The following is a 13,889-nucleotide window of genomic DNA, read 5'->3' on the forward strand; positions in this document are numbered from 1 at the left end:
TCAAGGTCATTTTAGAAACAGGCTTGTGGGAATCAACCAGGAGTTGGAGGAACAATTCCAAAGAGAGGCCATTGTATCTTCCTTCTCCGACATACTAGAGACTAGAGAGGATGGTCTCGAAGCCAAATATCAGTCCAAAATTTGATGTTTGCTGTACATGAACAATCTTTGGCAGCCTCCAAATAAGGAAAGAAATCTATTTGTTTGCTTTTTATCTAAACAAAGGATAAGGTTAATGTGGGGGAAAAGGGTAGTAGCCAAAAAAAGCAGGGTGAGCAATTAGGGAAGAAATCAGTAACCAGATCACAATATAGAGAAATTTTCGCTGAAAGATATTAATCAAATTCCCCTGTTTCAAATAATCTCAGAATCTCCTGGTCTCCCTTTGCGTTGCAAAGCTTTTAAATTGGGACAGTGGCCATTCATAAAATTAAGAATTGAATGATTACATGAGGAAAGGCCATGGGGACCCAAAGCTAAGGGTTGCAGTCTAATAACACAGTGCAACCTGCTTTGGTTTCTTGAAGGAGGCAGAAAAATCCACCAGTCCCATGAATGCATGGAGCAGAGCGGAACTGTTCAGTGCAGGAGATTTCACAGATCTGCTTCAACAAAGCTTCTCTGTGCTTGATGCATCCAATCTGCAAACGTTCCCACGACAAAGTGGACAAACCCTACAGCAACAACAAAACAAATCTTCACATTGAGCAAATACGCTTGCATGTAAAGGTTCTTAGGGCTAGAGAAGAAAAAATCAAAAGGAAAAAAAAAACGTGTAGGAGATATTTCTTCCATTCTTGTGTAAGGATTTATAACATCATGATCACAAAAAACTTATAATATAATGGGTTTCTCAACTTCGCTAGTTAGCCATAAAGCTAACTAGGCATAATAATTGTGATTATAAATGCACAGCAGATTAAATATTAGATCCAATGAAAACAACCACAAACACATAAATATATCAAGTGCTGTTAATTGGCACCCAACAGATAAAACCACAGCACAGCTCAAACAGCCAGAGCCAGCTAATTAGCAACTAAGAAGATATGGTGGTTTATAAAACTGAAATAAGCATAATATACTATGGAACAAAGTTGGAAACATACAAAAGGAGATGCTTGAGCCATTCTTTTAAATTGATAATAATTGGGTTACTCTGGAACTTCTCATAATTCATGAGTAATTGACAGTGTGTTTGAGATATGCAGATCAAGAATACCTTTTGCATTTAGCAAATTTACCATGGCCGTAAGAAATAAACTTAAAAACAAAAATAACAAAGCTATGGATGAGTGGTTAAACTAAAGGATGAAAAGAATCTAATGAGGTTCAACAAGCACTAAAAGGAATCAACCAGGAAGAGAACTAGAACAGAATCAGCTAAAAAGAATCATACGAAAGAATTACAAAGAAATTGGAGTATCCTCAAGTTATAAACAATAAATTATCTAAATCCAGTTTAAGAGGTTCTGACATTAATCATACAACAATAGCAGAAGTAACTGTGAAAACAATAAGTATCAGACCATGTAATTGCAGGATGAACAGTGGATCGGATTAAAAAATACCTGTGAATCTCTTTCAACCACTTATCTATACATGTTTGGTGAAATTCATGATTGCAAGGCAGTATTCGGATGCAATCTCCTTCTTCATACTCCACAAGGCAAATATAACACCTGTCAACCAAACGAAACCCAAGGTCAATGCCTACTAAGTTTAGAGAAGCAAATACAGAAAATCCAACAATAACAAATTATGAGCGAAAAGACTTCTAAGCTGCATGAAGAGAAGGAAAAATTGCAATTAGAATCTAGCACATTCTACCAGAAGGATAAAACCAATCATTAAAAGAAAATGCAAGTCATATCACAAGCACATGGTACATAAAGGAAAACTAGCTTGTTAACTGCATTTTCTATTCCTAAAAAAAATTCATATAGATTAAACTTTTTTAGACATATGATCATAGAACCTTCCAATCTTATCACTTAAACCAAATTAAGCCTGATTCAGATGTGGTGCTCTATAAGCAGGAGTTGATGCTTTAACACCAGTCAATCTGATCTTTGTAGATCAGGACCGCTTTAGAGGGCATCACTGATTTAGATTCCACACCTGGTCTTAATGGAAAGCAAATTGTAGAGATATTTTCCATAACTATAAGTTAAAGAGGGGAAATGAACACAAAAGAGATAAAATTCAAGTCAAGAGAGGGAGGAGACATGAGAGCGTCACCGTCGCAAATGAATAGATATCATTTTCAAGGATGCTGGCTGACCAAGCTGGCCAGCTTTCTTCTGGCCTGGCCATGCATGCCTTTCTAACCTTCCTCGAGATGCATTGGCCGCCTTTGGATGCAGCTGGCTGCATTCTGTCTCAAGGTGGGTATGTAGTATCTGCAGCTACCAGAAACTTGCATTCTCTCTGGCCAGCAGAACCATCCTGTTTTCTCTCTTCTAATCTTCAGTAACAAGTCCTTATCAACACCAGACTTGAATAATGACAATTGACAATCTAAGAAAACTAGTTTCAATTGACGAACCCAGGCACTAATGGTGACTGGCCTCAAGAGAAATTAAAGAGAAGAGAAGAATGTTCTTGATAACATTTGGCTAATATGTGGGCCTAACAACTAATATTCCCTACCAATAAACTAACTTCTCATCTTCTTCATAAATAAACTCTATATACTGAAACAGCAAAGGAAAATATAGAAAAAAGATCCAAAACCGCAGCCTATTCCCATAGAATAACAAAAAAATCAGACTGCTTATAGAATAACATAAAAATCAGACTCCCTACCAATAAACTAACTTCTCATTTTCTTCATAGATAGACTCTATATACCGAAACAACAAAGGAAAACATTGACAAAGGATTCAAAACAGCAACCTATTCTCATAGAATAACATAAAAATAAGACTGGTCATGCTATGGATTTTGATGAAGAATCATGGATGCTCCAAGTCAGTTATTAATCCATAGTGACATTACCAAACTGAGTGGAGTAACTATAACCACAAGCACCATATAAAACATATTGTATCAGGTGATATGTAACTTAAAGATTAATTAACTGATACAGTATTTAATATCATAAAAAAAGGGCAGCTCAATGCACAAGACTCCCATCATTACGAGGCTTGGGGAGGGTTGGATGTGTGCAGCTTTACCCCGCATGCGGAGAGGCTATTTCTATATTTCTAATATGTGACCTCCATGTCACAATAGAGCAACTTTATCTTTGTGCCAAGGCTCATCGTCTGAAATATTTAATATCATAAAGTTCCAAATTTTGTTGTATAGCAGCAGCATCTAGAATTTTTAATGAAAATATAACAACACTATCTTATTAAAGCAAATTACAAAATCTCATTAATTTATAACAAACAATTTAACTGAATTATGTTCACTAAATGCTATGTTTAAAAGATGACCTTTGAGTTGATCTTAGAAATAGTGATGAAGGACGGCAAGGGCTATAGGTTCTGAAATTTTGATTTATATGTATGATAGTACCATTTGATTATGTTGGTCTAGTATGTCTTACTGATAATTTCCGACAATCATGACTCCCATAACATCCATTGCAACTCAATTATATCCTAGCATTGCTCCTGGTTTCTAAAATTTTACAAGTTATTTAGTTAAATAGCAAACTGACATGCGTACGCATAGATGAACGAACACAATGGTAAATCCCATAAGTATATACAATTTTCTTATTAGATAAGTAAAATTGTGTAAACATTTCTAAATCATTTGTATATTTTATTTAAAACATAGAAAAAATATAACGGCAATTTGATAAATGTGAATTATGAGTGATGATTTGTAACCACTATTCTTGTCAAATGTATGCATACTTTACCGATGAATAATACATTTCAGTTATGTATTTGCAAGATAGAGAGGTTATCATCTAAACAAGTTCCATTAATGCAAGAGCAAATGTTAAATCAAGGCCTTCTAACTCAGTAGAAAAAATGACAGCTTGAGGGGAAAGAGAAAGTAAGTTTTAAGGCAAAGGACTACTAACTGTGCAGCCCCGTCAATTTGGTGTTCATGTGGTTTCATGTATACTTTTATTGGCATACATTCTACTACCTCCTTTGGAGCAGGAACAGATCCAATAGAGGAAAAAGATGGCCGAGATGAGAGAACTACAGACTGCTGATGAATTTCATCCAAAACCTAAGTAAAATGGTTAAAAAAGTAAATTACCCTTGACCAAGCTGTAAAGCATGACCAAGAAACATTATACAAGAAATTCTCATAAGAATTTCATTATACCTCAAAAAGTGCTTCTGCTAACATAACAATTCTTGATATGCTAGCTCTAGCACTTGTGTCATCATCAGGATTAGCAGCTCGATTGTTTGTTCTGCATGTGCTACAACCAGTTCGATGTTGCCCAGATAATATACATGATCTGTCATGACCTGATAAACTCTCAAACCTGCTACCCAATCGCTGAAGGGCCCGCACCTGCTAAAAGAATTAATTATTCATGAATATGTTACATATACATGAAAGTAGAAAGCAAACCCCATTAACTTTACCTGAGATCTTATTCTCCTTCTCCTTTCAAGGAATGCAGACCTGTGTTCCAGTAAATCATGATTACTGGTTTCTCTTGGCTGCGGAGTTTCTGAGTCATGATCAGCATTCATGCCCGAAGTGCCAGCTATTGGGTAAGGGTGAGTACTAGACGGATCTTGCAGCACATCATCGTTCCTGTTGGAAAAGGATTGTGATCTTCTTGTACCACCCAAGAGTCGTCTCCCGTTAACCTGCCCCGTAGACCCAGCAGACCTATCCTCTAGATGGACAGGACCAAATACTCCCTCAGATAATGAAGTCCTTCGAAGAACTCTATCACGAAGCCGTCCAACGCTAAGTGCTCGGCTAAACTGCAAACTGCTTTCTAAAGGTTCTTGTGGTCCAAGCCGTCTATTAGAATACCTCAATTCAGCATTTTCAGATTCTAGATGATTGGTATGAGAATATCGACCAAATGTAGCCTCAACCCTTTCATTATTTCTGACCACATCTTGGGGAGAATTATTTTCCACAATGACACTCTCATGAGTATCGTTCACATTATTTAGAGAACTATCAACATCAACAATAGCATGATCACCTGCATCATTGTTTGGAAAGGAGAGACCAGCTGAGAAGAGAGAGTCGGCCCTTGATGACCCCAAACTGACGGCTCTGTTTAACCTAAAATTAATTCCATCTGAGAAAAAACCAAAATGAGAGAACCTGCCTGAAGTGTTTGATGATCGGCTAACAGCAGCTGTTGCAGAAGAGCTGCTGCTGGCACCTAAACCAATTTGCAGTGCCCCATCTTGATCTTCTCCACTTCGTTCATCATCAAAAGAAGTCAACGAGGGCATTTTACTAGGTTGGGCAATGCTAAGCTTCCCGCAGCCTTCATGATTCCTTCCAAAGGCTTTACTCTCCACTTCACCCCCACAAATATTGCTTCTACATCTTCCATTCTCTTCTTTCTTCTGAAAATGAAATCAAAGCCCATGCTAGTTTCAATTCTCGAAGCTCTTAAAACTGATCCTTCCAATAAGAATGCATAACTTAGGATGCAAAACCAACATAATCCAATCTTTGGAATGACAATGACAAGTGCAGAAATTGTCAGACAAGACATAAGGTTGATAAGCAAGCCAACTCAATTGCCTTTACATGCAGTTTATCTTTTATCAAACTTTCCTAGGTTGATACAATCCATGAGTCAATTCACTTGCAAGAAATTGAATTAAGAGAAAAAAATGAATAGAATAATGAATAAAACTATATCTTTCTAGGGAAAACAAAATGAAAATTGGAAAGCCATTATCTGCGCTGCCGCCCAATTCTTGGTCAATCATACGTTATCCTAGAAACCAAATGTAAATGTGCCATCTAGTTGGAATTAGTCGAGCAGATTTAGACTCGTTACACACACACCAAAAAAAAAAAGAAAAAAGAACTCAATACCTTTGAGAGTTTCAAAAATATAACAATTACCACTCCAGACAGCTTGCAACTTTGTTCAGCAGAGAAATCAATAACTTGAGAATCCAGACTACTAAACATATCACCAGTCAGCAAAAAGACTCAAGACCAATCATCTCATAAATAGAAGTTCGTTACCTCCCTTCGGGGAGATGATCCCAGTAATTGAAGATTGTTGTAAAACTAAACAAAGCTTTCAGTATCTTCCAATTTTTACACTCATAATGACAAAATTCAGCATTCTAAAAACAAAATCACGAACCAACTTCGGAATATTTCAGAAACCATCAATTTGAAGCGCAAAGGTCCCAACTTTCTTAAATGAGAAGCTTCTCATCTTTGTTCAAAAAGAGAAGCCTCTCATCAGCCCAGATTGCCATAAAACTAGACTGAGCTTCCAGCTTCTTCCAAATTTTTCGATTCTATCAGCGAGATAAGGACGACGCATGATCCAGCAACTCAAAAGCCAAATCAGAATGGGATTTTTTTTTTAAAAAAAAAGAAGGTCAAAACATAAAACAACTCACCCGATCATCCCAGATAGCTGATGAGAGGCCAAAGCAAGAAGAGTTGAGAACCCTAGCCCCTCCGGATCTCGCCTTCCGTAGTCCTCCACCAGACGACGAGGCCGCCGCCGCCCCGGCGTCCTTGCTGCTCCCCGATCCCATCTCCTCCACCCACCAATTGAAATGCAACCTAATGCCGTCCCGATCCCGCGATGCCGAACCCTGGAAAGATTTAGAAAGCGATCGGAGACCAAGGTAAAGAAGAAGAGAGCCGAGATCGATCAATCATTCTTTTGTTATATTTTAAATGTTTGTCTTTCTCTTCTTCGCCGAGTTCTACGCCGAAGCATGAGCGCGATACAATCTCCGCGGGTGGGCTTAGCTTTTCAATCACCAACGCTTCTATCTTTCGGCTTTATTGGGGTAAATCATAAATTTAGAGAGAGCGAATGTCGGGTTTTTTTTTATTTATTTATAGCAACGGCACAGCTCTTGCATAATTACATCCAATATTGAAAACAACAAAAGAAAAAAAAAAAGAAAAAAAGACAACTCTATAATTTTTCTAAAGGGCTTTTTTCAGTTCGTGGTCCAGACATTCAATACACATAAATAGTTAAAAAAATCATAATTTTTCACCAATTTAAAAATATCACAATAAATATGGATACGGCCAATAAAATTAAAAAATAAAAAATTATATAAAAATTAAGGCACAAATTTACCATCCATCCAAATAAAATTTTTAAAAATAATAAATTAAAAATAATAATAATCCGACCAGCAGCACTATTTGTCCCTATATAAACATACATAATTCGGTAAAAATTGTACTCTCCCTGCGAGTTTTTTTAAGGCAAATAGCACGAAGAATACGCCTGGTGTAGGCGATTCCCGGTGTCCACCCGAATGCCAGTGAATGTAGCTTTGAATGCAAAATTTATTGGTCCCCAGGTAGTTCGCCAGAAATTTAAAACCCATTGAGGGTAAAAGCGGAATCTGGATCTCACGGAAATAAATGCCAACGCTCCGAAAGGTTTTGGACTTTCGGAGGAATTGAACCGTGCAGTGTCGCAGTATAGTTTTTGCCCTTTATGGGGCAACAAAGCAGGGGCGTAGCTCTTCGCCGCGGCGATTCTTTGGGTTCCCCCAAAGTGGCATTTTGAATGATTGGAAGGCGATCCGCTCACTAGCTGGTTTATAATGTCACGGGATAGCCACCAAGGTGGTAGCCTGATGGTAAAAAAACGATAATTCAATTAAGTTGTCCGAGTTCGAAATGCGCAGGCGATGATTAAATTAGAGGACCGGATGCTCCATGCCTGGATGGTTCATTGGCGGATGTGCTTTCCTTTCATCTGTACCGAGGTAGCGCTGTAGTGACGTACCCACACCGTGAGGCGGTGAGCGCAGTGAGGTGAGCCCACGGGTCAGAGAAGGTACGCAAAAACTTGCAACTTGTATCGAATATTTTCTGATGAAAGGAGGGCCCAGTGGAGGCTGATCCCTCCCTTCCTCCTATTGTTGTACCAAAAAAAATATCACAGGGTACATGTCGGCCATTTGAGTAGATTTGGAGTTTTCTCCGAATGTAATTCCGTTGTAATAGCTGCCATATAACAAAAGAAATAATCATTGTTAATATTTTAATATTTATATGAATGAAATAAACTTTTTAAAATTCAAATCTCCATTCGGCTGAAAAATAAACCACCATATATTAACATGATAATTTATTGTTTTTGAGTACCCATTAATTTCGCTATTAGAAATGAAGAAGGAGAGGTCTCTTTCAAAGAAGCGAGGAAGCTAAATTCTACATTCTTTCCTTTTCTTGCATTCAACAAAGACTTTTTTAGCAATTTATTATAATAATTTTATTTTATTTTAAATAAATCTATTTAAAATTTAAGAATAAAAAAGCATCAATGATTGCTATTTTTATTGTAATAGAAAATAAAAATAGGCCACCTTATCTCTTGCTTTGAATTTTTTAAACTTTTTTTTTATAAAAATAGATTCAGCTAATCAATAACTTTATCTTCTTCTACAAACAGCTCAAAGAAAGATTAAAATTTTAAAACACTAGCTAAGAATTAGAGAAATTATACTCTACACTGCATGTAATATATAGCCATGCATGCAGCCAAGCACAACTACTCATTTTTTTAGACCTCATTCATAAGCACTTATCTCGACACACCCTTACATCGGCTATAATTGGCTATGTGGTCGGCTGTATAGTGCATGCAGCATAGGTTATAATTTCTTCATAAATTGTGGCCAGTGGATTTTCTATTTATTATTGCTGAGTATTCATTAATTTCACTATTAGTAATGAAGAAGGAGAGGTCTTCTCTAGAGAAGCAAAATAGCCTAGATTCCATTGATGATTCAACCTTCATCAAAAATTCCACCTCCTTTCATTCCTCTGCATTCAACAAAGCTTTTTAGTTAGAAAAAATTAGGCTTAGCAATTTATTATAATAATTTATTTTATTTTAAAAAAATCTATTTAAAAGTTAAGATCAACAAAGGCATCAGTGATTGCTATTTTTATTGCAATAGAAGATATAGAAAATAATGGAATGTGACGTGGGACAGCCACCTTATCTCTTGCCTTGATTTTTTTTTTCCATAAAAATAGGTTGAGCTAAACAAATAGTTTTATCCTCTTCATAAAATCCGGTCAAGAGTTGAAGAAATTATACCCTACACCATATGTACCATATGGCCATGCATGCAGCTAATCACAACCACTCTTTTTTTTTAGACCTCATTCATAAGCGCCCATCTCGGTGCACCCCTGTAGCAGTAGTGGATTTTTTTTTTTTTTTTTGGTTGTTGTTGTTATTGAAAGGTAATGATAAACCTTAAATTTATTATTTTCTCTTAACTAGATGCACCCCTGTCAGTTTGCATTCGCAACACAAAATAGATCAAAAACAAAGAAGTTAAACCATTGACCCCTTGTCCAGCCAACCAGTCAGCTGGTTGCTTCCCTTCACTACAGAAGTGAGATGCATGCAAGGCAATGTGTCTGTAATTTTCCATATAGTCCTTAGGAAGGGCAGTCCATTAATCCATGATATTGGAGTGTTTGAATCTCCTTTCCATATAAATCTTAGAGGGATCGATCATCTTCATAGTAGTTATTAACCGTGTAATGGTCTTCTTGCTTAGAAACTACAAGCAAAGGTAAGGAGGGGGTGCCTGGTAACCTAAGGAAGAAATCATAATTTGTGGTAGCTCTTTTGTGCTCCATTGCCATCTGAATTACGTTTTCTGATATATTTGTGTTGGCATATTGTTACCTTTGAAAAGCCTTTCATTTTGCACCAATCAAATTAACCAACTAGAACAACATAAGACTCTCTTGTTTTCTGGCATTTTTTTCCTGAATTTTGGAGAGGGTTAGAACTTTCCCTTTTCTTTTTGTTTAATAGCTTTAGAGATTTGGGGAAAACACAACAAATCTCTTACCAGTTACAATTTACAAAGGCTGCTACACTATCTAATAAACCCTATTCCCCTCCATCCATTTCTTATATCGTTTAGGTTTTGAGGGGTTTTTTTGAAAAAATGGATAAAAAACACCCTTAAGACAATCTTAGTGAAATTGTACACAATAAAATCTCATATAATAATAGAGCCAACTTCGCATGCATAGTAGTACTTGTGGGATATCATAATTAAAATCTCTACTTGCCAGCTAATCTGCAGGAGAATTAGCTTTCTAAAAATATAACTAGCAGCAAAAAAATTCAAAGATGTAGAGAGATAAAAAATATCGACAAGAAGAGGATTAATGACTACGCTAGAGCCTTGAAGAAGATTTCCCATAGATCCTAGAGTCGCCTTCAACTAAGCATCTTCTACATTTTAAAGTGAAGACCACAACTATAATTCCTCTTTAGGCCACTCTTAGCTCGGTCATAGAAATAGGTATAGTTGGGAAGTCCTATTACCAACATAGAGAAGTCAACCAATATAGAGAAGTCAACCATGGTGGTCTCTAGCAGAAACCTAGCGGCATCTTGATTATCTCTAAGGAACCATCAAAGTTGATCTTCCAAATCCTAATGGAGAGTATCCATTGAACCACGTAGGATCACCCCATGCCTTTCATCTTAGGTTAGGTGTTTGGTATAGGGTGCTAACCCCAAAATCAAGGTTGATGTCAGTGAAGATAATGAGATCATTGTCTACAGTTACATCCTAGTGATCCTAAATCATCCCACTCTTTAAATTACCATCCAACTTGATGATGAAAAACCCATTTTAAAGGATGGGTATCCAAAATCACCCAAAGATAGTGTTATTGGGCTAATATTTTTGGACAAAGTTGCCCTTCAATTTGGAGGAAAAAATTGCTCAAACTTCGTCTAATTTTTTATTAGAAGTAGTTTTGGTATTATATGGCGAGTGATTTTAGATCTTTATACTATACAAAATAAGTTAATTGCGAATATCCAGAAATTTTTAATTACCAGAATATAGTGCATTAAATATGATTATTTTAGATCTAACCTGATTATTCTGAAGTGAAGATCACTTGTAATCGCTAAAGCGACCTCACACGGGCCACCTAAAGGAGAGAAAAGAGGAGCTACTAGCGATGGAGATTCGTGCTGTCAACTGTTTTCGGTAGCTCTAATAATAGCGAACTAGTGATGATGAAGTAGGAGCCATCCACGTGGAAGGCCCCCCTCCCTTTAAATAGAAAGAAGCACTCATCCTTTTTTAATTGCAAAACCAAAAAAAATTTCGAAGGAGAGAGATGGCATCGGGCGACATCCAGGGCTTCTACCGGCAAAGGAAGAAGGGCGGCGCCGCCTCCTCCTCCTCCGCCAAGAAGAAATCCGGCAAGCCCCCGGACGGTGGCGCCACCTTGGGAGCTGACGCGGCCCAGAACCCTTTCCTCATCTCCCACGGCTCCCCCGATCTCCAAGGTCCGTCCCGTCTTTCCTCCTTCCAAAATCCTAACCCTAACCCTAGTCGATTTTTTCTTCGGTAATTTCAGTCGATCGATCTTATATTATGTCTTTTCTCTCATTAGATGATTATGGGCCAGAGGAGGAGAAGCTTCGGCAGTTCGATATGGACATGAGGTACGGGCCCTGCCTCGGCCTCACTCGTCTCCAGCGCTGGGAGCGCGCCGCCGCCATGGGTCTCCACCCGCCACCGGATCTCGGCGAACTCCTCCGCCACGTGTGGCAGGACGAGCTCCGCCGCCGCTCGGCGGAGCCAAAGACTAAGCCAAACCCCGCGCTGGAGTGCCTCTGGGAGGGCCGAGTCTAGAAGAAACAAATCACCCAATCTTTATTCTACGACCAAGAAAAGGTACTCTTTTGAGCTTAGTTATCGGAGGCAAACAAAAATTTGGTGGTGAAAAAGATAGTTACAGCCTCCTGCTTGTTTTTTTTTTTTTTTTTGTGTATAAAAGGTTTTCGACTACTAGTTATGACGTTTCGTTGATTTCAAGTGTCGAAATTTATGGTTTTTCCTATATTGTGGTATGCTCCTGTTGTTTGTGAATTAAGGTTATCAGTTATAACGAATACTTTTTCTTATATATGGTATCAGAGTACGGTAATGCTATGCTAATTATCAGGAGGGATGAAATTTGGAATTAGCTAATAACAGAGATGGGATCTCCTTGGAATGATACAGGGTCTGAAAAAAAATTCAAGCGATTCTGATATTTTGCTGGCAGTAAAGTACCAGGATTAATAAATTCTTGAGTCATAGGACGAGTGAAGACTAGTTTCTGTCACCTTCTTCCATAGAGATAAGAAGAAACAGAGAAAGAAACAAAAGGAAAAGATGGAGGTGACTGAATGCTTAAACATTCATGCATGTCCTTGGTGTATCTTTGTTCAGATATCTCAAGTATTCTGTTCTGGACCTGATTGATAGATACCCTTGTTAGCTTGTGGTTGTGCCTAAAATATTGGCTTGAATGATGGAGGTTTCTCTCTGAAAGAAAAAGGCTTTAGTCCATAGTATTTAGTTGTTTTATCAAGTTTTTGATATTGAAATCCTGATTAGCAGTGGATAATTGGATTTTAATAGTTTTCTTGCGTATTAAAAGAGGAAATTACATGGCTACATTCTTTTTCTTTATTTTTTAAAGATCAAATTTGGTAGGATACTGAATTTTCTACTTCACGTCCATGCTCAGCAAAATGTACCACAAAACATAACCAGTGGGTCATGTTGTATGCATTTTCAGACAGATTCTTGTACACCAATTATTTCCACTACACTTGCTGTTGATTGAAGCTTTTCCAAATCCTTGTATCTGTACAAAAAAGTTCATGATTGAAAATATTTAAGAGCTATAAGTTCAACTAAAATTCTGGAACAGCGGATTGCTATCACTTCTTTTTTTTCATTATTTGATTTATGAAAGCAATTTTCAGTATCATGTAATTCTTTTACCAAAAAAATCTCTTTGAGATATTTCTATATAGGAAACCATGAACAAATATCGGAAATGAGAAACTTAATGAAATGGTGGCTAGAATGCGCCATGGCAGCACTATTTGTTAACTTTTCTTTTCCCAGTGAAGGTGAGTGAATAAATTATTTTGCACGCTGTTCAACACAGACAATACAAGTTAATATAATGTCTCTACACAAATATAGACTTACATAAGTAAAACACATGAAGAGAGTAATAGTTGCAGAGGGAGACAGAGTATAAATATAATTGAAAGAACCACAGAAAATGAAGCAGTAATTCTGAGAGTGGATCAAGAAGTACATGTTATTGGAAATACACTTTTGTTATTTTGCTATGCTGAATGGTAAGTTAATGAAACAATGGATAAGTTTTTGGAATTGCGAAATTGGAAGCAAAAGATTTTATTGCACGTTTATAAGAGTAAGCATTGAAATAAAGTTTGAGTTATTATGAGAGTAGAATTTGGTGCATCAAAGTGAATAACACTGTACGCTTCTGACTTCTTGCGGAACAAGAAGAGAGCAGAAGAATCTGTTCCAATTTCTGTTCCAATCCTGCATTATATTTATAATTCCGATTCCAGCTGATGTGTATCAGAGTATATATGTTTGATGTTTAACTAATTATCAGCCACGAAGCTGATTTGAGTTCGCATGCCAAAATGTCTCTTGCCTACTGGTTATATGATACGCAATCTTGTGCAATCAGTGACCGTAATGGAGGTACCTGTTCATTTTAGTTCTGAAATGATAATCTATCAGCATTGACACTGTCTGTTAGTGTGGTATCATGGTATCAATTGGCAGCACAACATTGCACAAAAAATAGTACTATCATGATGTGTATCATACCAAGTCAAAATGCTAGTTATTGCCTGTTCTTTAGTTGCC

At 37.2% G+C, this 13,889-nt stretch overlaps 2 protein-coding genes across 5 annotated transcripts; one reads left to right on the top strand and one right to left on the bottom strand.

Annotated features, from left to right (window-relative positions):
• Window positions 1-300: 300 nt before the first annotated feature.
• Window positions 301-6,986, bottom strand: LOC103713011 (uncharacterized RING finger protein C4G3.12c). Of its 4 annotated transcripts, XM_026806907.2 has the most exons (7): window positions 6,552-6,984; window positions 5,279-5,525; window positions 4,569-5,149; window positions 4,300-4,494; window positions 4,046-4,200; window positions 1,530-1,682; window positions 301-674 (listed from the first exon to the last, which is right to left on the bottom strand). In XM_026806907.2, the coding sequence occupies exons 1-7, from the start codon at window positions 6,690-6,692 to the stop codon at window positions 608-610; spliced, it is 1,539 nt and encodes a 512-aa protein (XP_026662708.2). In that variant the 5' UTR covers window positions 6,693-6,984; the 3' UTR covers window positions 301-607. The 4 variants fall into 4 exon arrangements, 3 of the variants coding, with proteins under 3 accessions (XP_026662708.2, XP_026662707.2, XP_008797985.2); XM_026806906.2 differs by having other exon boundaries at window positions 4,569-5,525; window positions 6,552-6,986; XM_008799763.4 differs by having other exon boundaries at window positions 1,572-1,682; window positions 4,569-5,525; window positions 6,552-6,983.
• Window positions 6,987-11,281: 4,295 nt separating this feature from the next.
• On the top strand, window positions 11,282-12,105 carry LOC103713022 (DNA polymerase delta subunit 4-like). The gene is made up of 2 exons (XM_017844254.2): window positions 11,282-11,482; window positions 11,590-12,105. Exons 1-2 carry the CDS (start codon window positions 11,311-11,313, stop codon window positions 11,829-11,831), a joined length of 414 nt encoding a protein of 137 aa, XP_017699743.2. The 5' UTR covers window positions 11,282-11,310; the 3' UTR covers window positions 11,832-12,105.
• Window positions 12,106-13,889: the final 1,784 nt, after the last annotated feature.

The sequence above is a fragment of the Phoenix dactylifera genome, chromosome 5 (assembly GCF_009389715.1).
Source record: "Phoenix dactylifera cultivar Barhee BC4 chromosome 5, palm_55x_up_171113_PBpolish2nd_filt_p, whole genome shotgun sequence".
Classification (NCBI taxonomy): Eukaryota; Viridiplantae; Streptophyta; class Magnoliopsida; order Arecales; family Arecaceae; genus Phoenix; species Phoenix dactylifera.